Below are 16000 nucleotides of genomic sequence, written 5' to 3'. Positions count from 1 at the left end.
AGACTATTTCTATTAAGAATCATCTGGAAAACGGTGTTTCTGGCTTGATTGTGAGCTCTTTTTCTTTTTAGAACTAGAGAGTGCGAAAAGTTCATTTCACTGTCTCAATTCCAACTTAAAAAGCGAAATCAGTTCAGTGAGCTCTAGGGCTTTGCCTCACATCGTTGTGTTTGATTTTCCATAATTCTAAGTGAAAAACGTCATCAGAGGTGTGTCCTGATGTGAATCCAAGCTGTCCAGGTTTGGTACACACTTAAGGTTATTTTGGCCTTCCCAGAGTGTCTCGAGTGTCTTTGGAATGTGTGTTGGGAGGTCAGCAGGTATTGCCTGTGTCAGTTTTAAGCTTAAACAATCTCTGTTGAAAGTATGGGTTCTAGGAAGGCGTAAAGAAGCCTGGGACACTGGAAGCCATTGCTGTAGACAGCACAGAACCTGACTCCCTGTTTTCTCTATATTTTTTTGATGAGTGTGTAGGCAGAGTGGGGAAATGTAAAGTCATGGGAACTTTGGAATAGCCTGGGAGCCACATTCCAATTCCACCGTTTAGAAAGACACCTGATCTTCTGTGTTACCTTAGATTTCTTCTCTCTAATGGGGGGGTGACACTTTCAGAGATGTTTTGAGGGTTCCCGATGGATGATCTGTGTTACAGATGCCTGCTGTGTGAAAGCCCCCACATTAGAGTCCCCATCAAACCAAAGCCCTGTGAGCTTTAGATTATCAGCACAAACCTCCATTCACTGTATCATTAACAAGAACCATTGAAAGCAACCTTTAAAGCCATCTACTTATGTACAAATAAGCAGATTTCACCAAGTATGGTAAAGGTTTATGTGCTGGAGGGCACAGGGAATCTTTGCAGAGCTATGTGTATGAGTGTTCATATCCCTCCACTGCCTGAATATAGATCATGTGTTCTACATATAAAGACGCCAGCTAACCCTGATGTGATTGTACCTGCTCATGTACAGGGTTTCAGGCCACAGATGTGAACGTGGGTTTTGTTTCTGTTTTCATTTTTTTGGAGTAAATAAGAGACTGGCATTATTCCCCAGCATGGGTGTAGAGTGAGTGGAAGTCCCACAGGAAAGGTGCCTTGTCTACATCCGATGAGCAGTTTTATAAATAAAGATAATTTGAAATTCTGCCCTTCCTTTGGATGTTCCAAGCTACCTTTGCTGACCATAGTCTAGAAGAATCTAAATCTAAGGAAATTCAGACAATTTTTTTTCCTTTGCTCGTGCCTGGTGCAATTGGGTGTGACTTCATGGCTGGGTGGTGCTGCTGGTCTGTGAGAGTGGCATCCTTAGCCGTCAGGTGAGACTGAAAGCGAGTGTGATCAGCAGTTACAGGTGCCATCCTGGACTTGGCATAGCTTTCCCTACTAAGTCAGACATATAGTTTTTTTCTCCGAGTTAAAACAAATCATTGGTCTTGGAGACTGGGGGTGTGTGTTGTACTTTCTTTGCTTGTGATTTAGATGGATTATGAAGTAAGAGAATACTGGTTCTCCTTAGAGTCTTTCCTTATAGGAAGAGCTTCAGGACTGAGAGACATGGGGAAATTTTTTTCCCACCACTTTCTTTCATGGAGTAGGCCCTCTATCTATGCTTTAGTATTTGGGGTACTTTGGGGGTGGGGGGTATAAGTAGCTGGGTTCACTTCATCTCTGTGGAAGGTACACACATTGGTATCCCATTGAAATGTCTTTTCCTTGTTTCTTTTCAAGAATATATTTATATTATTGTTGTGCCTTAAGGTAGATGGAATCCATAGCCCTCGTGGTTTCAGAGACACCTTCAGCTTGCCCATGTACTTTCCTCTCTCCATGGAGAGCTTCTCCTGGTATTGGGCTTTGTCTCTGCACATACACACAGAAATCTCAGCCCTCCCTTCCTTACTGTGCTGTGACCCCTATCAGGATCAGGCAACTAGAGTTCCTTCCTGGAACTTATTGCACCTAAACATATCTCACCGGTTCTGCTTTTGCTGAAGAGTGAGTCACATTCAATGTGTGGCTCTGAATCTGACCACCATGTCCAAGTGACCTTGGTGCAGATACTGTTTAACCTCAACTTTACCCCCATGGTACCACATATTACATGAAATTTGAATGATCTAGACCCCAGTTATGATGCACACTAGTAGCATACCTGCGTAGCACGTATGAGACCCTGGACTCTAGTTTCATTAACACGAAACAGACACAAGTTCTTGTAATTTGCCAGCTGTGGAAATAATAGGTAAATGAGGCAGGAGATGTCTTTGTATTCACAGACCTCACAGCCCGTTAGGGGATCACTGCAAGTAAGCAGGCATGTGTAATTAGTGTGGTAAGTCCTTTGAAGTGGGAAAGTGTAGGAAACCATGAACTTGGTATATACTTCAAGTTAAGGAAGGGCTAAAACCCAGCCTTCTGTAGCATTGGGTGTGCATCCATTGCTCAGGTTAATGTTTTCATTCTGCCCGTACAGTCAAGCCAGTTGATTCTATTATCTCACTTTGCTTCACTTAACCTGTTGTCCTTTTTTTTAAATTTAATTGTATTTGTAATTCATTTTTTACACTCCATATTCCATTCCTGCCCCTCCCCATCCACCCTAAAACTGTTCCTCATCCCACACCTCCTCCCCACCACACCCCATCTCCACACGGATGCCCCTACCCCCCATCCCACCTAACTTCTAAACTCCCTGGGGCCTCCAGTTTCTTGAGAGTTAAATGCTTCATCTTTGAATGAACACAGACCTGGAGGTCCTCTGTGTTTGAAAGATCTCAGGGGTCCAGATTAATTAAGACTGCTGGTCCTCCTACAGAATCGACCTTCTCCTCAGCTTCTTTCAGCTATTCCTAATTCAGCAACAGGGGTCAGCTGCTTCTGTCCATTGGTTGGGTTCAAATAACTGCATCTGACTCTTTCAGCTCCTTGTTGGGTCTTTGGGAGGGCAGGCATGCTATGTCCCTCTTTGTGAGTGCTCCATAGCCTCAATAACAGTGTGTAGCCTTAGGACCTCCCCTTGAGCTGGATCCCACTTTGGGCCTGTCACTGGACTTTCTTTTCCTCAGACTCCTCTCCATTTCCATCCATGTAATTATTTCAGACAGAAACAATTATGGGTCAGAAGTGTGACTGGGATGGCAACCCCATCCCTCACTTGATGGCCTGTCTTCCTGCTGGAGGTGGGCTCTGTAAGTTCCCTCTCCCTACTGTCAAGCATTTCATCAAAGGTCCCTCCCTATCAGTCCTGGGAGTCTTTCACAAACACCCCCAGGTCTCTGGTGCATTCTGGGGGTCCACCAACCTCCTATTTCCTGAGGTTGCCTGTTTACATTCTTTCTGCTAGCCCTCAAGGTTTCAGTCCTTTGCCCTCACTACCAGATCAGGTTCCCCTCAACACCTCCACTGCCCTCCCACCCTGTCCACTTTCCCTCCCCACTAGTGATTGCTTTCTTCTCTCTCCCAAGCGGTACTGAGTCATCCTCACTTGGGCACTTCAGCTTGTTGAGCCTTTTGAATTCTGTAGATTTTTTTTTCCGTTTTCTTTTTCTTTTTGGCTAATATTCACTTATTAGTGAGTAATACCATGCATGTCCTTTTGTGTCTGAGTTACCTCACTCAGGATGATATTTCCTAGTTACATCCATTTGCCAGCAAAACTCAAGATGTCCTCGTTCTTAATAGCTGAGTAGTATTCCATTGTGTAAATTAACCACATTTTCTGTATCCATTCTTCTGTCGTGAGACATTTAGGTTGTTTCCAGTTTCTGGCTATCACAAATAAGGCCACTATGAACAGAGTGGAACAGGTGCCCCTGTGGCATGGTGGGGCATCTTTTTGGGTATATTTCCAAGAGTGGTATTCCTGGGTCTTAAGGTAAATCTATTTCCACTTTTCTGAGGAACCTCCAGATTAATTTCCAGAGTGGTTGTACCAGTTTGCAATCCCACCAGCAATGGAGGAGTGTTCCTCTTTTTCCACATCCTCTCCAACATGTGTTGTCACCTGTGGTTTTGATCTTAGCCATTCTGACTGGTGTAAGGTGGAATCTCAGGGTTGTTTTGATTTGCATTTCTCTGATCACTAAGGACTTTGAACATTTCTTTAGGTGTTTCTCAGCCATTCAAGATTCCTCACTTGTGAATTCTCGTTTTAGTTATGCTCCATTTTTTCATTGGGTTGTTTGGTTTTTTGATGATTACCTTTTTGAGTTCTTTATATATTTTGGATATTAGCCCTCTATCAGATGTGGGAATTTAGTGAAGAATTTTTTCCCAATCATTATGTTGTCAATTTGTCTTGACTATGTCCTTTGCTTTACAGAAGCTTTCCAGTTTTATGAGTTCCCATTAATGAATTCTTGATCTTAAAGCATTAGCCATTGGAGTTTTGTTTAGGAAATTTCCCCCTATACAAATGACTTCAAGGTTCTTTCCCACTTTCTTTTCCGTTAGATTCAGTGTATCTGGTTTTATGTTGAGGTCCTTGATCCACTTGGACTTGAGCTTTCTACAAGGTGGCTAATATGGTTCTATTTTCATTCTTCTACATACAGACAGTTAAATCAGGACCATTTATTGAAGATGCTTTCTTTTTTCCATTGTGTATTTTTGGCATCTTTGTCAAAGATCAAGTGTCTATAAGTGTATGCTTTTATTTCTGGGTTTTCATTTCTATCCCACTTATCAATGTATTTGTCTCTGTACCCATACCGAACAGTTTTTGTCACTATTGTTCTGTAGTAAAGCTTGAGGTCAGGGTTGGTGATTCCCTCAGCTGTTCTTTTATTGTTAAGAATTGTTTTCACTATTCTGTGATTTTTGCCTTTCCAGCTGAATTTGAGAATTGTTCTTTCCACATCTTTGAAGAATTGTGTTGGGATTTTGATGGGGATTGCATTGAATCTATAGATTGCCTTTGGTTAGGATGGCCATTTTTACTATGTTAATTCTGCCAATCCATGAGCATGGGAGATCTTTCCATTTTCTGAGATTTTCTTCAACTTCTTTCTTTCTTTCTTTCTTTCTTTCTTTCTTTCTTTCTTTAATATTTTTATTAGGTATTTTCCTCATTTACATTTCCAATGCTATCCCAGAAGTCCCCCATACCCTCCCACCCACTCCCCTACCAACCCACTCCCACTTTTTGGACCTGGCGTTCCCCTGTACTAGGGCATATAAACTTTGCAAGTCCAATGGGCCTCTCTTTCCAGTGATGGCCGACTAGGCCATCTTTTGATACATATGCAGCTAGAGTCAAGAGCTCCGGGGTACTGGTTAGTTTATAATGTTGTTCTACCTATAGGGTTGCAGATCCCTTTAGCTCCTTGGGTATTTTCTCTAGCTCCTCCATTGGGGGCCCTGTGATCCATCCAATAGCTGACTGTGAGCATCCACTTATGTGTTTGCTAGACCCTGGCAGAGTCTCACAAGAGACAGCTATATCTGGGTCCTTTCAGCAAAATCTTGCTAGTATATGCAATGGTGTCAGTGTTTGGAGGCTGATTATGGGATGGATCCCAGGGTATGGCAGTCTCTAGATGGTCCATCCTTTCGCCTCAGCTCCAAACTTTGTCTCTGTAACTCCTTCCATGGGTGTTTTGTTCCCAATTCTAAGAAGGGGCAAAGTGTCCACACTTTGGTCTTCGTTCTTCTCAAGTTTCAAGCGTTTAGCAAACTGTATCTTATATCTTGGGTATCCTAAGTTTCTGGTCTAATATCCACTTATCAGTGGGTACATATTGTGTGAGTTCCTTTGTGATTGGGTTACCTCACTCAGGATGATGCCCTTCAGGCCCATCCATTTGCCTAGGAATTTCATAAACTCATTCTTTGTAATAGCTGAGTAGTACTCCATTGTATAAATGTACCACATTTTCTGTATCCATTCCTCTGTTAAGGGGCATCTGGGTTCTTTCCAGCTTCTGGCTATTATAAATAAGGCTGCTATGAACATAGTGGAGCATGTGTCCTTCTTACCAGTTGGAACATCTTCTGGATATATGCCCAGGAGAGGTATTGCAGGATCCTCCGGTAGTACTATATCCTGTTTTCTGAAGAACCACCAGACTGATTTCCAGAGTGGTCGTACAAGCTTGCAATCCCACCAACAATGGAGGAGTGTTCCTCTTTCTCCACATCCTCACAAGCGTCTGCAGTCACCTGAATTTTTCATCTTAGCCATTCTGACTGGTGTGAGGTGGACCCTCAGGGTTGTTTTGATTTGCATTTCCCTGATGATTAAGGATGTTGAACATTTTTTCAGGTGCTTCTCAGCCATTCGGTATTCCTCAGGTGAGAATTCTTTGTTTAGCTCTGAGCCCCATTTTTTTAATGGGGATATTTGTTTTTCTGGAGTCCATTTTCTTGAGTTCTTTATATATATTGGATATTAGTCCCCTATCTGATTTAGGATAGGTAAAGATCCTTTCCCAGTCTGTTGATGGCCTTTTTGTCTTATTGACAGTGTCTTTTGCCTTGCAGAAGCTTTGCAATTTTATTAGGTCCCATTTGTAGATTCTCGATCTTACAGCACAAGCCATTGCTGTTCTATTCAGGAATTTTTCCCCTGTACCCATATCTTCGAGGGTTTTCCCTACTTTCTCCTCAATAAGTTTCAGTGTCTACGGATAATAGGAGTAGATGAGAATGAAGAATTTCAACTCAAAGTACCAGCAAATATCTTCAACAAAATTATAGAAGAAAACTTCCCAAACCTAAAGAAAGAGATGCCCATGAACATACAAGAAGCCTACAGAACTCCAAATAGACTGGACCAGAAAAGAAATTCCTCCTGATACATAATAATCAGAACAACAAATGCACTAAATAAAGATAGAATATTAAAAGCAGTAAGGGAAAAGGGTCAAGTAACATATAAAGGCAAGCCTATCAGAATTACACCAGATTTTTCACCAGAGACTATGAAAGCAAGAAGAGTTTGGACAGATGTTATACAGACACTAAGAGAACACAAATGCCAACCAGGGTACTATACCCAGCCAAACTTTCAATAACCTTAGATGGAGAAACCAATGTATTCCACGACAGAACCAAATTCACAAATTATCTTTCCACGAATCCAGCCCTTCAAAGGATAATAACAGAAAAAAAAACAATACAAGGATGGAAACCATGTCCTAGAAAAAGCAAGAAGGTACCCCCTCAACAAACCTAAAATAAGACAGCCACAAGAACAGAATGCCAACTTCGATTTCTTTCTTGAGACTTGAAGTTATTGTCATACAGATCTTTCACTTCCTTAGTTAGAGTTACCCCAAGATATTTTATATTATTTGTGACTATTGTGAAGTGAATTGTTTCTTTTCTCAGCCTGTTTATCCTTTGTATTAAGGAATGCGACTGATTTGCTTGAGTTAATTTTATATCCTGCCACTTTGCTGAAGTTGTTTATCAGCTGGAGAAGTTCTCTGGTAGAATTTTTGGGGTCACTTGTGTATACTATCATATCTTCTGCAATACAATCATCTTATGTATATCATATCATCTGCAGTGTCCTTTTGTCAGTTAAAATCGCCTCCCCCTCTCTCATGTTAGTCACCTCTGTTGCTAAAGCCAAATGCCTGAGCAAACAATTTAAAATGAGTCAGACTTTACCAGGCCCACTGTTGGAGAGGTGCCATCCATGGACAGCTGACTCCATTGATTGCAGGCTCCTGGCAATGCCAAAGCACCAGAGTAGAAGGGCATGGTTTGGGGTGGAAGGGGAGGAGGATGCTGGGCAAATCATGGTGGCTAAAAATCAGAATGAAATTGAGAAAGACTCCAAGCTCAAGATATGCCTTCCTACATGGGCTCCACCATTCAGCCATTGGTCAATCCAGAGTCCTCGTGATCCAGTCACATAAGCTGCCTTCCAAGCCTTTAATACAACTTTCAGGAAGTCACCTCTGTAGCAGACCCATGACACTCCATGTTCTAGTCAACCTGGTCATGGTTTCTATCCAGATGCTGGTGTACCCATGGGCCTTTTCTTTCTGTGCTTGTTTGTACACTATGGCTCTGGAGCTCTCAAATCTGAGCTACTAAGTGGATGCAGACATCTGACTTAGTTGTATGTTTTCCTTCTGGTCATTCCAAAGTTGTATTGTTAGAAATTACATTGTTTTCTTTTTGTTGTTTTGCTAGTGCTAGAGAAAAAATAATTTGGAGAAGGAAACTGTATGTTCTAGTAAGAAATATTAACTGTGAATGCCACTTGAGCATATCATTGAATTCTCATGGAGTCTTAGAGAACAAAGGAACATTGACAGAGAAACAGGCTTATGACAGCCATGCAGGAAAAGTAGAGGGCAATCATGGGACAGAGTGGAGGCAGAAGTGCCAGTGGGAAGAAAGGTATGGTACCCAACACTGTCCCTTCCTTCCCCTCTCCTACCACCATCCCCTTAACTCAGAGTTCCTACTTGGCTAGTCTCCCCTCTGTAAGCTCATCAGTATCCTTTTCTCATGAGTCTTCTTGCCCACAGAGGAGAAAGGGGAAGGCAGAGGAATGCTCAGTCAATTCCTGTGCTATACTGAGTTCTGAAGCTTTGCAATATACTCCCAAGAGTACACTTGATATTGCTGGGGCAGAGGTAGGGTGGGAGTGAAGCATGTTTGGGACAGGGTGTCATCACCTTCTCCAGTATCCTAGAAGGAGAAGTTTGGATAGGAGCAATTTGGGACCTGGCACAGGGTAAGCTGGCCATGGGGCCTGTGCTCTAACTATATCTCTGTACAGTCCATCCTTAGATCCCAACCACAAGTTGTGTGAGGTTTAAGATAAGGAAGGGATGCCAGCTGATGCTCCATCACTTTTGGGTTCAGGCTAGTGTTCAGCCATTCTTCCAGCAGTTTGCTCATGTATGCCCAATCTCGTCCCTGACTAGCCATTTTCTTTAAATGCAGCGTGAATCTGCCATATTTCTTTGTCATGGCACATGGCATTTGCCTTGCTCATTATATGATCTTTGTATGTGCATTTGGTTGATTTAAATGTGTTAAGGCCTGGGGCAGCTTTCAGATTCTCTAGCCTGAAATTTTCTTGGTTAAAAAATCTCTAGCCAATGATTTTCTTTTATTGAAATCTAAAAAAAATATTTAAGAATGAAGTGATCATTCAGGATTGTTCAGTACAATCTTAGGTACTTGTATATAAATTAATTGGTAATATATTCAGCCATTATTTAGTATGTTTTAAGTTTCCTGAAAAAAAAAAGTAAGTGTATAAACTTTTTTAAAGCAACTCTATAAAAACCAATCCTTCTCATGTATAGAGCTTTACTAGTCTTCCTGCTAGAATCGATGGATTAGACTTGCATTTTCAGTCTCTATTGTTTTCTGTTTCAGGTCCTGTCGGAGTCGGGCTAAATGAGCTGAAGCGAAAGCTATTGATGAGTGATGCACAGCACTATGGTGTGATAGTGCCCCGTGAGTTCTCTGGCCCTTGGTGGTTCTCTGAGGACATTAGTAAATTGTCAGAGCAGCTTAAGAAGCTGACCTTGTGTTGATTACTCTTCTCAAGATTCCTCCCCTAGGTTACCTTAGCCCTGCACAGCACGCAGTGATATCACATTTTGAGAGGGAACTGGGCCAGCAGAGTTTCAAGGATCCCCACCTCCCCATATTGCACAGACTATTGGCAGGTTATTTTTTTGTTTCAGCTTACTTACTGGAGATTTTTGTGGTGACTTTTTAATGCACAGATGACACCAACCTATAGTTACAAATTATCTTCTAAATAAAAAATATCTTACTGTTCTGTTCCCCCAAATAAGTGCTCGTATTTTCCATATTTTTTAACTAGTTTTATGATTAGAAAGACTAAACCACAGAGAGCTGGAAGAGACTTCTCAGAGCACCAGTGTTTCTTAATTATCTTTTATATGTAGTAATTGGCAGGTAGCATTTCAAATGTGCCTTCCATAGCTTAATAGACTAAATATGGTAAGTTTCTCTTGGGTACACAGAATTAGATCATTTTTTATAAAAATGGTTTTCATGTGCATTTTTACAAATGAAATATGATACTTGAAACATTGTGATCTCCCCAATAAATGGCTTTTGACTACTTAATATGTTGATGTTAGCAAGCTGTCTGGATGGCCACAGGGAAAGGTTGGCTTTTTCAAGTGGTTTTAGTGCTGCATTTAAGGAAAAATCATTTGTATATCGCCCTTAGCGATGTTCTCTAGTTTTGGAAGAGTTCAACTGTATTTTTAAATTATAGTGTTCTGCTACCTTCAGTTACTTCTTGTTACTACATTTTTCCAAATTACTGTTTGTAATCACTTGTAGCTGTAAGTAAGGGGACTTCTGGTTTTCAACAACCCAGATGAAAGGAAAGAAACATGTGGAGTGGGTCAGGGGTGGAATTTTATTTTGTTTTTATTTTAATTCCCTTCTCTTAACAAATGTTGAATTCCAGTGTACAAATAATTAGAAAATTTTACCCAACAGTTATCAGGTGCATGATTTCAGGAGAAACCTAGAAGTTTCCAAATAGATAACGAGGGAGAAGCAGAATTATCATTTTACTGCTGTGTCATCGCCTTCATTTGTCCTGATTTATATATTAAACTCTCTATGCAGCAGCATAGAATGGGTTCTGTTTTCTCCAATTCACAGAAGAGGAACTGAGTAGAAACAATGTTTCACTGGGAGGAAGAACAGGGTAGAAAGGGTGCTTCAGGTACCAGGTAGCAGAGAGCAGAGCCAAAACTGGAGGCCAGCATAGACTTTCAAACTTCTGCCCCTAATACTCAATTTCTACTAATCAGATCTCATCTTCTGAAGGTTTCACAACCTCCAAAGATGGTCCTGCCAGCTCTGGAATAGCAGAACATAGGCCTCTAAGGATACTTCATGCTCAGAGCTAGACACTTCTTATTCTCTCCTGTAGAGAATTGTCCTTTCAAAATACTGTAGTTCAATAAATAGTAAAACTTAGTTTCTTTTGTTGTTGTTGTTGTTGTTGTTGTTGTTGTTGTTGTTGTTGTTTTGGTTTGGTTTTTTTGGTTTTTCGAGACAGGGTTTCTCTGTAAAGCTCTGGTGTCCTGGAACTCACCTTGTAGACCAGGCTGGCCTCGAACTCAGAAATCCGCCTACCTCTGCCTCCCAAGTGCTGGAATTAAAGGCGTGCACCACCACGCCAAGCAAAACTTAGTTTCTTTTGAAGACAAATACTATATGTTAGATATGGCCTGCTATGATAGTTGTAGTGTTGCTGAGAAATTTAAAACATGGCACTTGAGCCTCAGTTTTGCCAGGCACTAAGATTATATCAAGAAAATAGCAGGAAAGTTGCAGAATTTAGACTCACCAAAGAGTCCTTCATTGTAGCTACTTCTTGCTTTTGAACAAGATTCACTTGTAAACATGTCAATACCTAAAGACTCCTATGCAGTGTGTTTCCTAGGCTTGGTAAGACCCCTCTCAGGCTCCTAAGGAAGGTATACAAGTTTTGTTTCTATAGAAAGGCTCTCCAAGGATCCATGTTGTTGGACATGCAAAGCAGAACCAGTGGCTCGGTGTCCTAGTTAATTCAATAGGAACATATTTGAATATCAGTTTTGTAATTTCTGATTGCATTACCATGCAAAATACTTGGAGCAGACCCTGGAATTTAAGAGAAGCTTTTTATTTTGATTATACATACATCTGTACTTTTCTTTTCTAAAATATACATCAAATATCCATTAGAATCGGTAGATAAGAGACATGGTGGTGTTGTAAGGCAATTTAATAACTCTATTATTAGTTCTTAATTTGACCCATACAGCCCCCAGTAAACAAGACATAGTTGTATTGATTTATTTCATCAGCTTTAGCACAATTACTAGCCAGTTGGCCCCAATCTGTTTTTCTATACTAGACTGGCTACTTCCCAGCTGCATTCAACCAGATCTTGGGGGCCAATATTTAGCATTTAAATACATACCAGCTGACCAATCCCCAACAACATGGAGCTATGTAACTTTTGTGCATCAATGGGAGCTCAAGCTAACACCTTAGAAAACTAAGTACTATAAATTTACTCAAATATGGTAGGAGCCAAATTTGATTTCACACCCAATGGAAGTGTGTGTGGTCAACAAAAGACATGTACTCTGCTATTCTTATAAACATTCTTCATAAGTGTCTGAAGTTGAAAACTGCCCAGATGCCACCAGTAATGAGTAGATAGACAAATCATGGCTTATTTATATAGTGGATGCTAGATTGCAGATGGATACGTCTGACTGCCTGTGCTGAATTCACTGCATACAGAATATATGGAAGAAGAAAAAAGCAGATCTTGGGAGTACTGGAGCTTCTTAGCCCACGTACCAGACACACAATAAACACTACAAGAAGACCTGAGTCTTTACGTTCATTGCCATTGTTACTAAAGACAGACATGTGGAAGGAAGCAAATGGAAAGCAGATTGTATGAAGGAAAATTAAGAAAAAGTGACAATGTGGTGTTTGTTGGTTCTGGTTTTTTGTTTATTTTATTTTTACTTAACTCACTTTACATCCATTGGTCAACCTGTCTGTCTCTATACCAATACCATGCCGTTTTTATCACTATGGCTCTGTAGTGTAGCTTGAGGTCAGGGATGGTGAATTCCCCAGAAGGTCTTTTATTGTTAAGAATTGTTTTCACCAGTCAGGCATGGTGGCGCACGCCTTTAGTCCCAGCACTCGGGAGGCAGAGGCAGGTGGATTTCTGAGTTCGAGGCCAACCTGGTCTACAAAGTGAGTTCCAGGACAGCCAGGGCTACACAGAGAAATCCTGTCTCGAAAAACCAAAAAGAAAAAAAAAAAAAAAAAAGGAAGAAGAAGAAGAATTGTTCTCACTATCCTGTTGTTTTTTTTTTTTTTTTTCCATACGATATTGAGAATTGCTGTTTCTGTGTCTTTGAAGAATTGTGTTGTAATTTAGATGGGGATTGCATTGAATCTGTAGATTGCTTTTGATATAATGGCCATTTTTACTATGTTAATCCTATTGATCCTTGTCACACAGATCTTTCGCTTGAAAGGTTAGAGTTACACCAAGATGCTTTTTATTATTTGTGACTATTATGAAGGCTGTTATTCCCTATTTTCTTTCTCAGCCCATTTATCATTTGTATAAAGGAAGGCTACTAACTTGTTTGAGTTAATTTTTTATCCAGCCACTCTGTTGAAGTTGTAGTATATCAGCTGTGGAAGTTCTCTGGTATAATTTTTTGGGTTGCTTATGTATACCACCGTATCATCAGCCAATAGTGGTACCTTGAATTCTTCCTTTCCAATTTGTATCCCCTTGATCTTCTTTTGTTGTCTTACTGCTCTAACTAGAACTTCGAGTACTATATTGAATAGATACACAGAGACTAGTCAGCCTTGTCTTGTCCCTGACTCTAGTGGGATTGCTTAAATCATCTCTCCATTTAATTTGATATTATCTATTGGTTTGCTATATATTCCTTTCATTATGTTTAGGTGTGGGCCTTGAATTACTGATATTTCCAATATTTTTAACATGAAAGGGTGTTGTATTTTGTCAAAAGCTTTTTCAGCATCTAATGAGATGATTATGTGACTTTTTTCCTTTAAGTTTGTTTATATAGTAGATTATGTTAATGGATTTTCATATATTGAACCATACCTGGAATGAAGCCTACTTAATCATGGTGAGTGATCTTTTTGATGTGTTCTTAGATTTGGTTTAAGAGAATTTTATTGAGTATTTTTGCATCAATATTCATAAGTAAAACTAGTCTGAAGTTTTCTTTCTTTGTTGGATCTCAGTGTGGTTTAGTTATCAGAGTAATTGTGGCATCATAGAATGAATTAGATAGTGTTCCTTCTATTTCTCTTTTATGAAATTCTTTGAAGAGTATTGGTATTAGGTCTTCTTTGAAGGCCTGGTAGAATTCCTTACTAAAGCCATCTGCCCCTGGGCTTTTTTTGTTATGAAGACTTTAATGATTTCTTCCATTTCCTTAGGTGATATGGGCCTGTTTAGATAGTCTACCTGCTCTTAGTTTTACTTTGGTACATGGTATAGAAAATCATACATTTCATCTAGATTTTCCAGTTTTGTTGAGTAGGAGCTGATGAGATTTTTTTAAAGTTCCTCAGTTTCTGTTGTTATGTCTCCCTTTTCATTTCTGATTTTGTTAATTTGGATACTGTTTCTATTCCCTTTCCTTAGTTTGGCTAGGGGTTTGTCTATCCTGTTGATTTTTCTCAAAGAACCAGCCTTTGATTTTGTTGATTCTTTGGATGATTCTATTTGGTTGATTTCTGCCCCAAGTTTGTCTGTTTCTTGCCTTCTACTTCACTTGGGTGTGTTTTCTTATTTTTCTTCTTGGGCTTCCAGATGTGCTGTTAAGCTGCTAGTGTAGGATCTCTCCCATTTCTTTAGGAGGACACTTAGTGCTATGAATTTCCCTCTTAGCATTGCTTTCATTGTGTCCTATAAGTTTGGGTATGTTATGCCTTCATTGTCATTAAATTCTAAAAAGTCGTTCATTTCTTTATTTCTTCTGTGACCAAATTATCATTCAGTAGAGAGTTATTCAGTTTCCGTGTGTATGTGGGTTTCCTGTTGTTTTTGTTGTTATCAAAGTCTAGCTTTAGTCCGTGGTGATATGATAAGATCCATGGGATTATTTCAATCTTCTTGTGTCTGTTGAGGCTTGTTTTGTGACCAATTGTATGGTCAGTTTTGGAAAAGGTACCATGAGGTGCTGAGAAGAAGGTATATATTTTTTTTGTTTTAGGTTGAATTGTTCTGTATATATCTGTCACATCCATTTGATTCATAACCTCTGTTGGTTTCACTGTGTCTCTGTTTAGTTTATGCTTCAATAACCTATTCTACTGATGAGAATGAGGTGTTGAAGTCTCTCACTATTATTGTGTGTGGTTCAATGTTTGTTTCAAACTTTAGTAAAGTTTCTTTTATGAGTGGCTGTCCTTGCATTTGGGGCGTAGATCTTCAGAATTAAGACTTTTTCTTGGTGAATTTTTCCTTTGATGAATATGAAGTGTCCTTTCGCATCTTGCTTGATAACTGATGGCAACTTTGCTTGTTTCTTAAGAATGTTTGCTTGGAAGACCTTTTTCTGCCTTTAACTCTGAGGAAGTGTCTGTCATTGAGGTATGTTTCTTGTATGCAGCAAATGCTGGCTCCTGTTTCCATGTACAGTGTATTAGCTTATGTCTTTTTATTGGGGAATTGAGTCAGTTGATACTGAGAGATACTAGAGACAGATAATTGTTGGTTTCTGTTGTGTTTGTTGTTATAGGTGGCATTACGTGTATGTGATTCTCTTCTTTTGTTTTTTGTTATGAGATTATTAATATCCTGTTTTCTCTTTGGTGTAGGTATACTCCTTGTGTTGGAGTTTTCATTCTAGAATCCTCTGCAGGGCTGAACTTGCAGATAGATATTGTTTAAATTTGGTTTTGTCATGAAATATTTTGGTTTCTCCATCTATCATGATTAAGGGTATAGTAACTTGGTTTGGCATTTGGGTTCTCTTAGGGTGTGGATGACCTCTGCCCTGACTCTTCTGGTTTTTACAGTCTCTGTTGAGAAGTCGGGTATAATTCTGGTAGGTCTGCCTTTTTATGTTACTTGGCCTTTTTCCCTTAAAGCTTTTTTAATTCTTTTTTTTTTTTTTTTTTTTTTTTTTTTTGTTCTGTGAATTTAGTGGTTTGATTGATAGGATTTTCTTTTCTGCTCCAATCTATTTGGTATTTTTTAGGAATCTTATATATTTATAGCCATCTCTTTCTTTAGGTTGGGGAAGTTTTCTTCTGTGATTTTGTTGAAGATGTTTTTGGGTCTTTTGAGCTGGGAATCTTCACTCTTCTCATTTCCTATTATTCTTAGATTTGGTCTTTTGATTGTGTCCTGGATTTCCTGGATGTTTTGGGTTAGTTTTTTTTGTTTAGTATTTTCGTTGACAGTTGTGTCAATATCTTCTAAGGTATCTTCTACACCAGAAATTTATCTCT

General features: G+C 39.7%; 1 protein-coding gene across 12 annotated transcripts in view; it reads left to right on the top strand.

Annotated features, from left to right (window-relative positions):
• Mpp7 (membrane protein, palmitoylated 7 (MAGUK p55 subfamily member 7)) overlaps positions 1-16000 on the top strand; it is a 278928-nt gene that overhangs the window by 237471 nt on the left and 25457 nt on the right. For 10 of the 12 annotated variants that reach the window (NM_001081287.2, NM_001360860.1, XM_017318006.2 and 7 more), the window contains one exon: positions 9350-9430. The exons of 1 other annotated variant lie outside the window; for it this stretch is intronic. In NM_001081287.2, the coding sequence (NP_001074756.2) occupies positions 9350-9430 (81 nt within the window). Of the gene's footprint in view, positions 1-9349; positions 9771-16000 lie in introns of those variants that run through there. One more of the 12 variants, NM_001161620.1, reaches the window with a different exon arrangement.

This window comes from Mus musculus, chromosome 18, assembly GCF_000001635.26.
Source record: "Mus musculus strain C57BL/6J chromosome 18, GRCm38.p6 C57BL/6J".
In the NCBI taxonomy this organism is placed as follows: Eukaryota; Metazoa; Chordata; class Mammalia; order Rodentia; family Muridae; genus Mus; species Mus musculus.
Note: the sequence above shows the minus strand (reverse complement) of the source record. Positions and strands in the feature narration are given on the sequence as shown.